The 14,686-nt window shown below is 43.0% G+C and overlaps 1 protein-coding gene across 1 annotated transcript; it reads left to right on the top strand.

The window, feature by feature from the left end:
• The first annotated feature begins 1,378 nt into the window (after positions 1–1,378).
• Positions 1,379–14,077, top strand: SLC16A9 (solute carrier family 16 member 9). Its single transcript, XM_066324233.1, has 5 exons — positions 1,379–1,595; positions 9,282–9,425; positions 10,258–10,353; positions 11,941–12,849; positions 13,171–14,077. The coding sequence occupies exons 1-5, from the start codon at positions 1,400–1,402 to the stop codon at positions 13,347–13,349; spliced, it is 1,524 nt and encodes a 507-aa protein (XP_066180330.1). The 5' UTR covers positions 1,379–1,399; the 3' UTR covers positions 13,350–14,077.
• Positions 14,078–14,686: the final 609 nt, after the last annotated feature.

Here is a 14,686-nt window from a genome sequence, read left to right as displayed (position 1 = left end):
AAGTCAAAAAGCCAGTGCAATGCATTTATTTTTCTGCTTTGCCTCTTGGGAGCCTTGAGAGCAGAGCTGTTACTGCAGCACTCTTAATGCTTAAGCTGCACTGTGGAGATGGTCCTTGAGAATATTTCATGAGGAAAACAGGGTAAGATCTTATGTCTTTCTGCCTTCCAGGGTGAAGGAATTAAAACTGTTGGGAATCATCTGTCTGGTTAGTGGCAGAAGCAGGAACAGAGCATGTGTTTTGTGATCATCACCTGCGCGGATTGCTCCCTGTAGAGAGGGAGGGCAGGCTGGCTCTGTGCACAGGGACACTCCAGAGCAGTGTAGCCTGGAAAACCTCTAAACATGCCAGATTTTAGAATGGTGATGGATTGTGCCATGCAAAGGAGAAGGGTGGGATCTCTGGAGTCCAGGAAGTGATTGCCAGTTTGGGGAAGGCTGGTGTGTGCCAACTGCACAGAGGGCAGACACTCTAACAGGTTATAGCAGATTTTTGTGTGCGTGTTTGCTGCTGTCATGTCTTGGCATATAAGCCACACCTGTACACAGTCTCAGAGCTCACTCACAAATATATTTGAATTGACTTTTGGATGCAGCTCTCTACACATCGCTTTGTTGATGGAGCAGAGTACTTAACTGTTACTGCTGCCAAAATGTCACTCTTCCTCTTGGCCTGCCCTCCAAGAGTGCCAAACACCTTAATAAATGGCAAGATACTGTGCTGAGATGGGAACTGAGTAGAGATTTTTTGCTCCTGTTTCGATATTCGTGGTTTTAACAGCAGGTGACCATGGGGCTCTATTCTTGAACTGTGTCAGATATTATTGCCTGAAGTTTTCACAATGCCCATTTAGCACTCAGCAAATTAAATGCTTTTCTGTCACACAGTGCTGGTGTATGTATGACTTAGTGTGCTTTGGGTGCTGTCTTTCTGTTAGACAGCAGAGGTGCAGGTACAGCAGCCCCAATTTGCATTGCCTGTGTGCTGAGCTGCCCATGAAGGATGGCTGAGCCCAGCCTCTGCCTCAGCGTGCACACATATTAAGAATGGGTTTAATTCAAACAGGGGACTTGTCATCAGGAGGACACCCAGAGAAAGAGTAAAGCAATTAGGGTCAATATGTATTAATTTCAAGTGCATGTTTATTCTCAAGCAGGGAGAATTTCTTGTTCAGGTCCAAAGCTGCCTGTGATCTGAATTCTGTTTGGTTTACATCTGACTGGGCTTGCTTCCTCTGCACGAGGATCCAGTGTGTGTCACTGATGTGCCTTAACTCTTCTGCACATTCCTGTACATTCTCTGCACATCTCCCTTGGTCAGTCACGTTTCTAACTCTCTGTCTTGTTCTCTTTGTGTTTTGTGTTTGCACAGGTGCTGCCCCTGCCTGTGCACCCCAGGATGGTGTTTCAGAAGCCCCCAGATGGTGGCTGGGGCTGGGTGATTGTTGCAGTTTCCTTCTTCGCCCAGTTCCTGTGTTATGGCTCACCGCTGGCGGTAGGAGTCCTGTACCTGGAGTGGCTGGATGCTTTTGGAGAAGGGAAAGGCAAGACTGCCTGGGTTGGATCGCTGGCAAATGGAATTGGATTGCTTGCCAGTAAGTGCAGAAGCAGTGTCTATCTTAAATTGAAACATTTCGTCTGTGTGTGCTCTTGGAATTGTATCAAAGAGAGCTGCAAGTGAGGGAGCTGCATCTTTGTTTTAGGTCAAGATGGGAAAGAAGATTACATTTATAGTTTCACTATGCATAACCCAGAGCAATATAATGATAAAAGAGCAATAAAAATACTCCCTTTAGAAAATTTGAAATGATTGCTTTTGAATAAACTAGAAGAGCCACAGTCTGGGAAGCTGAGCAGTAATTTTGTTGATGCAATTTTTTTTTTTTAATGAAACTTTAAGACTAACACTTACATTATTGTCTTAAAATCAGGGCAAGTTGTTGGTCTGAAATGGTTCGAGTGCTTTGTGGAAAAAAAAATCAGTAAACCAGTCACTAACTTATCAGCTCTAGCAGTAAACCTACCAGTGAGGGTGGGTGAGGGCTCCTTTGCATTTTCTATTTGAGAAAAAACTCCCTTTGAAGGATGCAAAGTTATGGGTAACAATAGCATTAAATAAAGCAACTTTACTGGAAGCTTTTCTTTAGTAAGACATTGTCACTTGGAGAGTTAGAGCAGAGTTTTAGGGAAACAAAAAACTCACCTTGAAATTTTCTAGGTGATTGTTGTTTTAATATCAGGCATGGATATTTGCAGGGTCATATCACTAACTTCTGTTTTTCGAAGATTCACCATGGGAACTATTATCTACTTGCTGGATCTGGAAAAAATTGCTTGTCAGCAGGGCAGCTGCTGCAGGCAAAAGCAATAATGTGGTTTAATGGACAAAATACAGCTCAGGATCCTGAGGAAACTCTTCTCAAAAGAAATTTGATGTTCCAGTAGCAATACAGACCTGAGTAAAGAGCATTGCTTTGTATGGCCCTGGAACTGATCTTGTGCCACACCTGTGTTAGGGGTTTTGCCACCAGGCAGGAGAGAAATGGGCAAAGGAAGGTGCGTCACTAACCACAAGAAGACTGTATTCAGTCTCAGGGTGTAAGTGGGTGAAGGACTGTAGTTTGCTCTTCCATCAAGCTTTTTTATTTTTCTGTGTTATGGGTATTAACTCCTGTTATTAGTTCATGAAGAACCTAAATAGACTGAGTGAAAGAGTGAAGTGGGAGGAAAGTGAGGATATACGACATGGTTACTGGAGGAAAAACAATGCAGAAGGAAATTTCAAGAGAACACCCTCTTGTAGGAGACCAGAAGTCTCTGGCTCTGTTAAGAGTCCTCTTTCCCTTGTATCAACACCGTGCTAGTTTCCAGGTTTTAGTGCCCTCTGTCTCAGTACCATGAGCAATTCCCAGCAGTGTGCTTTGAGCTGTGCTGCTTTTGGCTGGGGTAGAGTTAATTTTCTTCTCAGTGGCAGTGTTTTGGATATGTGCTGAATACATGTGTGGAGATGTTTCTCTTCCTTCTGCCAGGCTGGGGAGGAGACTGGGGGTGCACAGCAAATCAGGAGGAGACACAGCCAGGACAGGTGACCCCAGTGGAGCAAAGGGATGTTCCATGCCATGTGACATCATGCTCAGTGTATAAACTGGGGGGAGAAGGAGGAAGGGGGGGTCTTCTGAGAGATGGCATTTGTCCTCCCAAGTCACCATCACACGTGACGGGGCCCTGCTTTCCTGGGGGTGGCTGGACACCTGCCCTGCCATGGGAAGCAGTGACTGAATTCCTTGGTTTGCTCTGCCTGCATGCAAAGTGTGCTTTGCTTTCCCTATTAAACTGCCTTTATGTCAATCCAAGAGTTCCAGCTTTTACCCTTCTGAGTCCCCCTGTTCCTGCTGGGGGAACAGTGAGATAGTGGCTGCCTGGGCTTGGCTGAGGTTAACCATGAAAGCAGCAAAGGGAAAGTCCTGTGATAAATAACACAAATCAGTGGTGCTCTTGTGACTGATTTTAGAGTGGAATGATCAAATGAAGGTTTGACAGGTTAGGAGGAATGCTGTTTGTCTATGTGATTTCATTCTTTCCGTTTAGCATTCAGAAACTTAATAATCGTTCCTACCTTTTATGCCTTCAAAAGAAAGTACAGGAAGGGTCTTTTAAGTACATTGATGTTATTAAAATTGACTGAAATTTATCTGAAATGAAAGATCCTGCTGTTTGTCAAGCTAGGATCTGACCCTAATGATAAATCTACTTAATTTTCTCCTTAAAAGTATGCAATCTTATGATACAAGTTGTTTAGTTTTAGTTTTCAGCTGATGAATAACATTATCTTTAAGTAGTATATTTTGAAGTGACCCTTGATTAGTGTGATGAGTGTCCAGAGAATGTAATCAAATTACTTCAAAATATTCTTTAAAGCCTGTAACTTGATGCAGTCTTTTTGCCAAGACTCCCACACTTTTAATTAAGGCTCTATTGGAGAGCCATTAAGACTCTTCTGTGGGTTTTCTTCAACTTAACATCACCTTTCTGAACTTGTAGATGCCAGACTGGAAAAGGAATGACAATTATGGTAGACTAGCAGCTGCAGACAGGAAATAAATCAGTGTGCATTTCCTTAGGAAGACTTTTCTCATTGATAGCACTGGCAATCACATTCACCAGCTTCTTTAACAGAGAAAGTTAGGGCCAGTGACTGCTGTGTTAGTACTGTAATTTCACCAAACCCAAAAAGACGTGTGGCATCTGGCAGAGAAAAAGGTTCTCTGTCTTCTCCCCTTGCCTCTGTTTGTGTAGTCTGAAGCATTTTTTTAAGCAGCTGATGTTTGCTGCATCAGTATCCTTTCTAAAATGTTTTCTTCTGGCTTATGTGAGAGCTAAACTTAGACTGGAGACATAGAAACCCAGTAAGGCACCTTGTTTATTTGGATTCATTTCCTGGGCACCTGGTGTTGGATTTCTGTCCTTTTGCTGGCATCACAGTGTTGCTAAGGCAGTGTCCAGCCTGAGCTGCACTGTTCACCTCGTCAGCTGGAAAGGGATCACGTTGACCTCTTTCTCACTGGGTGGCTTGGGTTATGACTTTCTGTGATGAAACCTTACAGAGAAGTGGAGGAATTGTGCCTAGAACAGTGGAAGACAAGCCCCAGTGTTATTGCAGGAGGCAGAGGTGAGAGCTGCTCTGCAGAATGACCTGTTACAACATTGGTCAGGATTTGGCAGATGTGTCAGATGGCTCCAGGGCTTGTTCGACAGGAAGAAATTGAAAACTTAGTAGGTTTCCCTTACTAAAACAGAACAGAGGAGGATATTTATACATAGTCTTGAACATCATGTGTTTCTTCTGCACCAAGTGTTCTTGATTTTGCATCCATTTGGAGCCTGAAATTAAATTTGATCCATGTTACACTTGTTAAAAGCAAAACAAAGGCCTTGGCGCCTGTAACTGGCACCACAGCTGTTTATAGTAAGAGTTGACTTCACAGTCCTTGGCGTAGGAGGAGACACCAGCAATGTCTCCATTCCTACTTCCCTTCATTAATGGAGAGAGAACAAAGGGAGGATTCTCTCTGGAAAGACTTGCCTTGATAATCTGATGGGATGTTTCTGCTGATCCGAGCCGTTCAGTGCTAAATGTTTAAAAAGCTTAATTTTGTGTTTTCAAGCAACAGTTTTACTACTCCCTAACTGCTTTTGCAGCATCTCCATATATTTGGACAAAAGCCTCACACAGACATAGCCCCCACTGTAAAGTGTGGAAGCTGTAAATAGCTTGTGTGTAGGGGAGAGGGTGTCCCCAAGATTCCTCTCAAAATAACACCAGTTCATAGAACAACTTTTTTTAGAAGGGAATTGTCTTTCCAATCGGTTGGGAGTGGGTTGCTGCCCAGTGTGAAAGGCTTTTTTTTTTCTGTTCTATATTCATACCCAAAGTACAGGCATTTGGAGGATATTATGTTTATTATAACCAGGTTTTAGAAATGTGTTCAATGCGCAAAAAATGTTCTTGTATTCTGTCCAGTGGATTTTACATGGAGTCCATGACCATTGTTTCTGCTCTACAGTTCCAACAGGCTCGGACAGATGCCCAGGTAGGGTGGGTCAGATTAATGCAGGTGATAAGAAAAAGAACTCAGTTGTCCAGTATAGTTTGTTTAGCAAAAGGTTTTGTGTATGAAGTGGAGGAGGGAGGACCCTTGAGATTAGTGAGTGTAGGAAGGGAGGATTGTTTTTTCCGGTTTTTTTCACTTTATGTGAAAATTTTGAGGAAGAAAATTCTAGTTCTTGGTGTCCATAAAACAAAACAACTTTGTACTTGCCAGGAGGCCAGCACATTTTCCAATAGGTTTAAGATCCTGAGTGTAGCAGGTGGCTTGTTTCCATGTCTCAGCAAGGACTCGCTGACACATCTAGGTCTCACTAAGGGTAAAGTATTTAATTCAAGGTAATTTTAATAAAAATACCAGTGTACAAATGATCCCTCCTAGGTGTTCTTCCTCCTTGGTCTCTCTGTATGAAGATCTACTGTGAAAACCAATCCTCTTTCTGCTGCTGCTTCCCATTATGTCTGGAGATCTTGTTGACTGCTCCCCTGATAATTGTGTTGCTGACTGCGAGCCGTGACAGGTTGTGTGCAGAAGAGCAGTGTCTGTTCCTGTGCTGAGTCTTTCTTCCTAGAGTTAGCTGTCGTTCCAATAAACTGTGCTGCTGTCTTTTTTTGATTGAGTTTGGTCTAGTTTTAAGATACATCATTTGGAAAGGAAAAAGCCCTAGGGATTTTATTTGTAAAAGAGGTAAATATTTATCAATGTCATCAAATATTGTCCTAGTTCCAGTGCTAACCCCTGGAGCTGCTGGCAAACTGAACAAAATGCTGGCTTGAAAGTTATTTTTCATGTTTAATATTGAGGATTGCCACTGAGATTTTTTTTTATGTTATTCATATTATGGTGAGAGTCAGCTAATGAAAACCCTTATGCTGCCTGAAGATCTGTTTCCTATGTGGCTGTATGCAGACTCCTGCATTCTTCAGAATGCCCACTTTCAGCAAAATCCACGGGACAAGTCTCAGTCCCCTGCTGTGGAAGTTGGATTTTTACTGGAATTTACTGCCTTGAACCTTTTGTGCTTCAAATATTCGTAAAGGATAACGAGTTTGTGTACAGTCAACTCCATGGTAAAACTGACAGTGCAGTGCCTGGTGGGAAAAAAATGCCAGAGCTGTGGCAAACAGAAAGGGAAGCAGTGCAGCAAGGTAGGAAAGGACAAAATGCTGGCTGTCAGGGGGATTTTCTTTTGTGATTCATTTTCTAGCAGTGTGATGAGTGTGAAAGTCATGCCTAGTGTGAAGGGGAAGATGGAGCTGTTTTTCTGCTCAACTCAGAGACTTATACTAACTATTTTAATGCTTACACTGGCACTCCTTCTTATAAACAGGGCTGTTGCTGATTTGCCAGATGTCTTGCTGTGTGAGATGGCAGATTAATACTGAGCATACTGGAGCAGGTTCTTCAGTTTTGTGCAGGTTGTTTTCCAAGTTAGAGCGAAAAGATCTCTTTGTACTCTTTGTTCTCCTTTGGAATTAGATTTTGTAAGCAGGAGAAGCTGGAAGAGCATCTCCTTGGGGCTTGTCAGGGATGCTTTTGATCGTGTTCCAGTGGAGATGTCCTTCTCTGGTTATGAAGCCACATCTTTGAGCTCGGGGTGTCTCTTGTTCTGGGTTGGGGTCAGAGGGTCCGGTCTCACCTCGGATGCTCTGGTAGGGATCAGTGATGTCTGTACCAGCACCACCACCCCAGACTGGACAGAAACCTTCTGAAAGTAGCTGTATCAAAATACAGAGAGCAGGTGGAAGGGAAATGCTGTTTGTTTTAGCAAGGTAGAAGGTCAGAAATAAAGAATAGAAAGAGTGCAAATTCCTCTGCTTAATTGAATTATGTTAAGACTACTTTCTGTTCTTTTAGTAGAATTCTTTATATAATACAGGGTCAATCCTTTGTTCGTTTTTGAGTCCCGTGGTTTTAGGAAACATACCAATCTTAATTTGCCAGTTCTAGTAATTAATTCTAAGAATCAGCAACAGTGTAATGCTCTCAGCTTTTGTTCTCAGCATGTTACTCTGCCCAGGTTATGCTGGCCAGCTTTCTTTCCCACAGCATGCTGACTCTTGAGAAGCAGCATGTGCTTAGATCTTCCTTTTTCATTGCTTCCAAAATCCAATTAAACCTTCCTTTCCTGGAATATTCTCTTGATTCCTCTGTGACTCTGACTCTCTGCCTGGATAAGCCCCAGCTCAGACTCACCCCTCTTTATGTTCCCTGGGCAGATAGGCCTAATGTAGGGCAAGAGTTCTGGCCTGCCTTGTCTTTGAGGATCATTTCACCTGCTGACGAGTCTCTGCTCCTGCCTGCCAGAACTGCTTGTCCCGTGGCTGGCAACCACAGGAAAACCTTGCCTGCATTCCCAGCTGCTCACTCCTGTCTACAGACCTAGGCAAGCACCATCCCAACTGTTTACCTCGGATCACCTCTCTGGGCTCACCTCCCATCTGCTGGGAATCTCAGTTACGTGGGGCAGGGAGCACTAACCTTGACAAATGGCAGGCTCCAAAATTACTGCTTTTGCAGATTGAATCGACCATGGCGTGCGTGTGTGTGTGTATCACTTCAAATGAGATGCAAATGTTGCGAGGTGGTTTTGTTTGTTTGTACTGAATAATAGCATTTATCAGTGTATCTAACTTCTGATCTCAGGGTTGCTGAGTTTAGAAATGAGGCTAATACCTAGGTTTATGTATGAAGGTTTGGAACTGCAGGGTTTCAGATAGGTTGTCTTTGCAAGCCAAGTCCCTTGCTGGTCGATTATTTATGCAGGGCACCAAGCTTGCACGCTGCTTAAGACTGAAAGGTGTATTCCAGGTCACACAACTGAAAATAAGTGCTTGTTCTGCAATTTCTGTGAGGAGAGAACTGGCTGAGTAGAGGCAGGGTATGAATTCTGCCTCACTTTGTTCTTGTTTCAAAGAACTAAGGGGACTAAGAATCGAGAAATATTGGAGAGTAACCCCTCATGAACTTGAATGTTGGTTTGGCTGCTCCCAGTAAGTGACTTTTATTTATTGTAGTTCTACAGAGAAGCAGAGATGGGCAGTAAAGGGTTCTTTGGTAGGACTAGCGGGTATTTAATTCCCTCGAAAATGAGGGAGGAGTGGTGTTTGTCCTTGTCTGGCACACCAGCAGATATTCCCTCTTTGTAAGCACCAGGTGGCATTCTTACCGTGATCCGAAGTTACTGATTTTACATTTCAGTTTTATAAATCATACATCAAGATGAGTACGGATACTGCCTTCCGAAGCACAGCTTTTGTGCTCTGCCAAAAATTCCCTGCTTGCTTAAGGCCTGGCTGATGGTCTGCCTTGGTTTTGTGTCTCAAGATGAAGGTTCTGTTCTTAGTTGTGTGGTGGCAGTGTTACAGTGTATTTTATATCTTCCTATGCGTAAGGAATGTTTCACTCGCTCTTCCCCTCCCAGCCCCAGGACCCTTTCATGGCCTTGATGTTCAATTTCTCCTTGAGAAAAATTTTGCACGCCTGATCTTGAATATTTATGTAACTGACTGCTTTAGAGAACCCTGTGAAAATGAGTACTCTGAATTGTTATCTATTTTAACTCTACATTTAAATAGTTATCATAAGAAACATTTCCACAGATTGGTATTTTTTAGGAGTTCTGCCTGGTGCTAGTGTTTACTAGGAATGTTTTCCCTGTTTTTCCCCCTCTAGGTCCTGTCTGCAGTATATGTGTATCATCTTTTGGAGCAAGACCAGTAGCTATCTTCAGTGGCTTTATGGTGGCTGGGGGCCTCATGATGAGCAGTTTTGCACCTAACATATACTTCCTGTATGTTTCGTATGGGATAGTTGTTGGTAAGAAACACCTTCCCTTCATTTTGAGACTATTTTGAGTCTTGGTTTATGAATACAAAAAATGGGAAACTGTTTCACAGAGGCAGTGCTAGTCTGGGATTTGATATGTCAAGGAATACTTTACTTTTGGGTAGGGAGGGATGTTGCACAGACAGGCTGTTACCAGGTAGTAGAAGATAAAAACAATGTAAATGTTCATGTGGGTTTGAAAACAGTTTGTCCTCTGTTGACACAATTGTTAGAGACGGAGAGGCTTATGTTTTACCTAAGGGCTGGAATTGAGCAGGTCTTCTGCTGGCATGGTATGCCAGTCTTAAAGGAATATTATCTCTTCTGGAATTTTGTCACATACCCATTCTAATTTGATAAATTACAGATCATTGGGGAGCGATGTTGTTCTCCACGTAAGTGGATTGCACAAAGAATGCTGTGCTAGAGGCATGAGAGTGCTGTTCTCCTGGCAGGTGGTGACCTGCCCCTCTGTGCTGCTGTGGGTGGCTTATCAAATTAACTGTGTCAGGAGCTGGGGCACTCGCTGGCCAGCAGAGCCCTGGCGTCGTGCTGGCCGGGCACCGTGCCACGGGGAGGCAGCTCTGCCCAGCCTGGAGCCAGCCCTGTTCAGCCCTGGGGCCAGCCCTGGGCTCTGAGCCCTGCAGCCCTTCCACAGAGCACAGAGCTCAGCTGGGGAGCTCCTCAGAGCCAGCCTGCTCCACCCTCAGCAGCCAGCCTGATGGCCCTGTGCTGAGCCAGAGTTACCCGGGGGTATGATAACAAGGGGCATTCATTTCCTAGAGGATGGAGCATGTTTTATATCTTCCTCTTTTTTATCCAGGTCTTGGATGTGGCCTTTTGTATACTGCAACAGTTACCATCACGTGCCAGTATTTCGACAAGCACAGAGGCCTTGCACTTGGTCTGATTTCAACAGGTAGGACTTTTAATTGTCATTCTCTCCAGCTTTTCAACTCTGATACAGCCACTGTTACCCTGGCAATAAAAAGCAGAAGGTTATGATGTTTTTCTCAGTAACCGAAGGAAGTTACTACTTTCTTAAATCAAAATATCAGTAGCAGTGAATAGAAAACCTCAGGTTTCAGATACAATAGTAACTACACTTTCAGGTTTATGCTATGGGCCATCAATATAGATGAAGAAAGGATATTCACTGAAATGAAATCAGACTCATGTAGCTTGGGCTGCGTGCCATGGATAATGAGGGGGAACATTCCATAGAGTCCTTTTTTTCTTGTTCTTACCCAGGATCAGAGGTGAGAAAGGGATTGTAGGTGCAGGATATAAATGCTGCATCCCCACTACATCACATTAGCTGTACCTTTTCATTTTTCATGGCCTGAGTAGGAGGGGTTACAGATGGCTGTTGTGCCATGCCTTGGTGTCTGTGTGCCATAGAGTGTCTGCTGTGACCTCTTTTCTCGAGTAGCTGTCAGTGAGGAGACACAGCATCAGTGTAATCAGTGTTGTGAGGTGCTAATACCACATCCACACAAGCTGAGAGGAGCTTCTGCAGAAACGTTTCTTGGGATCATTTTCCGTGGCTTTGTTTTGCATTCCAGGTAGACTGCCTTAAAGCCTGATCTTACTGTGCCCTGGTTAATTTTAGTACCTGGAAGGCAAAACAAGGATGGATTTTGTAATTGGCTTTTCCTGTGTTTAGCACCAAAGTATATAAATGGCTTGAATAGAACCTAGAGATAGTCTTCAGCAAATGATTTTAAAGTTTGTCATTAAATTGACTTGAAAATCAGTTTTCTGTGCTTGTGAAGTTTGTGAGAGGATATCCACTAGTTAAAATGGAAATATGTTCAGTTTGACCAAGAAGTGAATTTTCTTTAAATTAGTGGGACTGCGTTAAATGCTTGTGCTCATAGTAATTTCTCACTCTTTAGTGTTTTTTTTGAATGGCCAGATTTCTCAAGTGCATGTTTAGTCCCATAGAGCTTCAGAAATGCCTTTGGAGTAAACTCCCACCAGGCAGACCGTGCTCCTTAAACCCCAGGCAGTCAAGGCCAGCTTCTAGGAGGGTCTTGGTGAACTCCTGGTCTGTTTCTGCCTGGGAATAGGAAGGTGGCAGCAAAGACAGGAAAGGGCAAAATGTTGGAGCGTGAAATTGTAACTGTGCTAACTCTCTAAATGGTACCTGAAGGGATACATCTATAGGAGTGCAGGGCAGAAGGGTGCCTTAACAGTTCTGTGATGTTTTTAATCAGATCTAGTATTGATCCTACCTGTTTATGGAGTGTGTGCTAGTGTTATTTGTGACGAATTGTTCAGATATTTGGGGAGATTTTTTTTAATTTTGTGGCTACTCAATAAAGAAACTGTAACTTCAGGAGGGATGATGACTTACCAGTTCCTTAAACTTGGGAGAGAGGAGCACAAATGAATTACTGTTCCTGTGGCAGTGTATTCATAGCTGCTGAATTGTGGAATTTTGTTAGAGTTGAAGAATGGTCTTGGTTCTTCAGTTTAAACCGAGCTTATTTTTCTTTTATAGGCTCAAGTGTTGGACTTTTTATATATGCAGCACTGCAGAGAGAGCTTATTGAGCTGTATGGACTGGATGGGTGTCTGCTAATAGTTGGTGCCCTGTCTCTGAATATATTAGCATGTGGCAGCCTAATGAGACCTTTGGAATCATCCAGTTCTCCTCCACCAGAGAAAACGTGTGTAGACAAAGTCCCAGATCAATATTTTGTTTACCACGAAAAGGAGAAGACGGTTGAAGAAAACATTAGCATCCTTGAAAAGGGCTACATTGATGAAAAATGTGTGAACAATGTGCCTGACTGCAAACAGGATAGCATTTTGAACAAGAATGTATTGAGCTCAATAAGCATAAATGAGAAAGACACTTACAAAAAGAAAGTTGTAGAACAGACAAACTTCTGCAAGCAACTCGCCAAAAGGAAGTGGCAGCTCTATTTGACCTACTGGAAGGAAACCGTGGTTCTTTTCAAGAACAGAGTATTTTCAGCTCTCTTTGTTGCCATCTTGCTCTTTGATATTGGTGGATTTCCTCCTTCTCTGCTCATGGAAGATGTAGCAAGAAGTGCAAACATTAGTGAAGACGACTATTATATGCCCCTTATTTCCATTATTGGCATTATGACGACTGTTGGCAAACTTGTTTTAGGAATACTGGCAGATTTTAAGTGGGTTAACACTTTATATCTCTATGTAACTACCTTATTAATGACAGGAGTGGCCTTGTTTGCAATCCCATTTGCCAAAAGTTACCTTACATTAGCAATGCTTTCTGGGATTTTGGGTTTTCTAACTGGGAACTGGTCAATTTTTCCCTATGTAACGACAAAGACTGTGGGGATTGAGAAACTGACTCATGCCTATGGGATATTGATGTTCTTCGCTGGACTTGGGAATAGCCTCGGGCCACCAATTGTAGGTAAGGGCAAGGTGGAGAGTATAAACTGAACATGAGCTGGTCATACCCAGACAGAATGCTTTGGCATGTCTAGTAATAATGGAATGATAAAATCAAAATCTGCAACAAAAGACAAAGGCTGCTTGGTTGATTGTGTTTGTCGTTTGGCTTTAAGGCAAAATGCATTTCATGTCTAAGAGGTCAAACAGAATTTCGGGTTTGGCCTATTTAATTTCATTTTATTTTGTTGTTTGGGGTTTTTTAATTTATGTGTTGTTTCTCTACACTGTCAATGCTGGGTTACATTTCACTGATGCACTTCTCTCTTATCCCCACCCTCAGGCTGGTTTTACGACTGGACGCAGGAGTACAACACTGCTTTCTACTTCAGTGGCTTTTGTGTCCTGCTGGGTGGATTCCTCCTGCTGTTGGCAGCGCTGCCCTGCTGGAATGCCTGCACCAAGCAGAGCTCCAAGCTGCCTCCAAATACTTACTCCTACAAAGTTGCATCTAATGCTTAGGTGACAACTGGAAAACACCTTGCGCCTTTTTATATTATATAGCGAAGTATTTTAGTAATTTTCCACTTATTTATGAAGCCCACAAATCCTCTTTCCACTAGAAAAATTCCATTGTTGCTTGTTGTTCAGTTCCTTTTTCTTCTTTTATTTTTTTTTTAAATGTTATTTTTAAAAACAGTCTTATTTTGTGTACTATGCACCGTGTTTTCAGCCTTTGTCTACTGTAATTTCCTTTCACCCTGTAAAGGGGATGTTCTGCTGTATTATCAGCTGTACTTTTTTTAGGGGGGGTTGGTATGGAGGGGTGAACACTTTGAATCAAAAATGAAGGCCTGTTCTTTATAGTAGAGGGCTGGCATTTCTGCCACCTTCTATAGGTCTCCAAGTTGCACAATCAGGCTTTACAAAACAAGAATTTGCCTTATTGAAATGTAATACAGTGGCAAGGTGCTTTTAACATCATGCTTAGATTAACTTCTTTGTCTTTTTGAAGTTTCTCCAATTTACGATTAAGTGCCAATTGCGGGAGGGAGAAGAGGGGAAACAAAATCAACCTCATGTTGTTGCATAGCTGAAGCGAACATTATGATGAAAGTAAAGATTCTTATTACCACTGCAACTAAGAACCATGTTTATAAATATTGCACATTTTGTGAAGCCTGTTTATAAAACTGTTGAACCAAAACCTTTTAAACCAAGGAATAAATGTGATTGTTGAGACAGTGAAAGGAGATGCTGACTTGGTTATTCAAGTTCATAATCATCTTTGTATGGAGGTTGAGGAGATGCTCACTGAAGCCTGCCCACAGGTGAGTGTTTCTCCGTGCACAGGTGAGTGCAAGGCACCCAGAGTCTCGTGGTCCTGGGGGCCTCTCTTCTTACACAACCACAGTTAAGTAGATTGGAGCTGCTGCAGAAAGCTTGATAGTAGGGCTTTTAACAAGGTAGACCTGATTAAAAAGGGGATGTTGTGACAGCAATGTCATCTCTGCTGTCCTTTTTTGGAGTGGATATAGCAAGGATAAAAGTCAGTAACAGTGAGCAAGAAAAAGCATGGAGGAGGGTTGGCAGCAGAGGTTCAGAGAAAGGTGATGGGGAAAGACTTGCAGCACTTGAACACCAAACAAGTCAGTGAAGAGAGAGCCCTTGAAACCTCTTTCCTCTCTAGCTCCAGGCTACCTCTGTGTGCGTGTTGGGTTCTGCTGGCATGGCTGGGGGAACACTGTGTGATGATGGAGCCTTTCCTGAGCCAGGCAGGGTGACTTGGCTGGCTCTGTGTGCCCTGTGCAGTGGCTTTTGTTCACAGAGTTGCTCTCATGCCAAGGCTGTGTCTGGTT

This window comes from Sylvia atricapilla, chromosome 8, assembly GCF_009819655.1.
Source record: "Sylvia atricapilla isolate bSylAtr1 chromosome 8, bSylAtr1.pri, whole genome shotgun sequence".
Lineage (NCBI taxonomy): Eukaryota > Metazoa > Chordata > Aves > Passeriformes > Sylviidae > Sylvia > Sylvia atricapilla.
The sequence above is the reverse complement of the archived record's forward strand: the minus strand, read 5'-3'. Positions and strand labels throughout refer to the sequence as shown.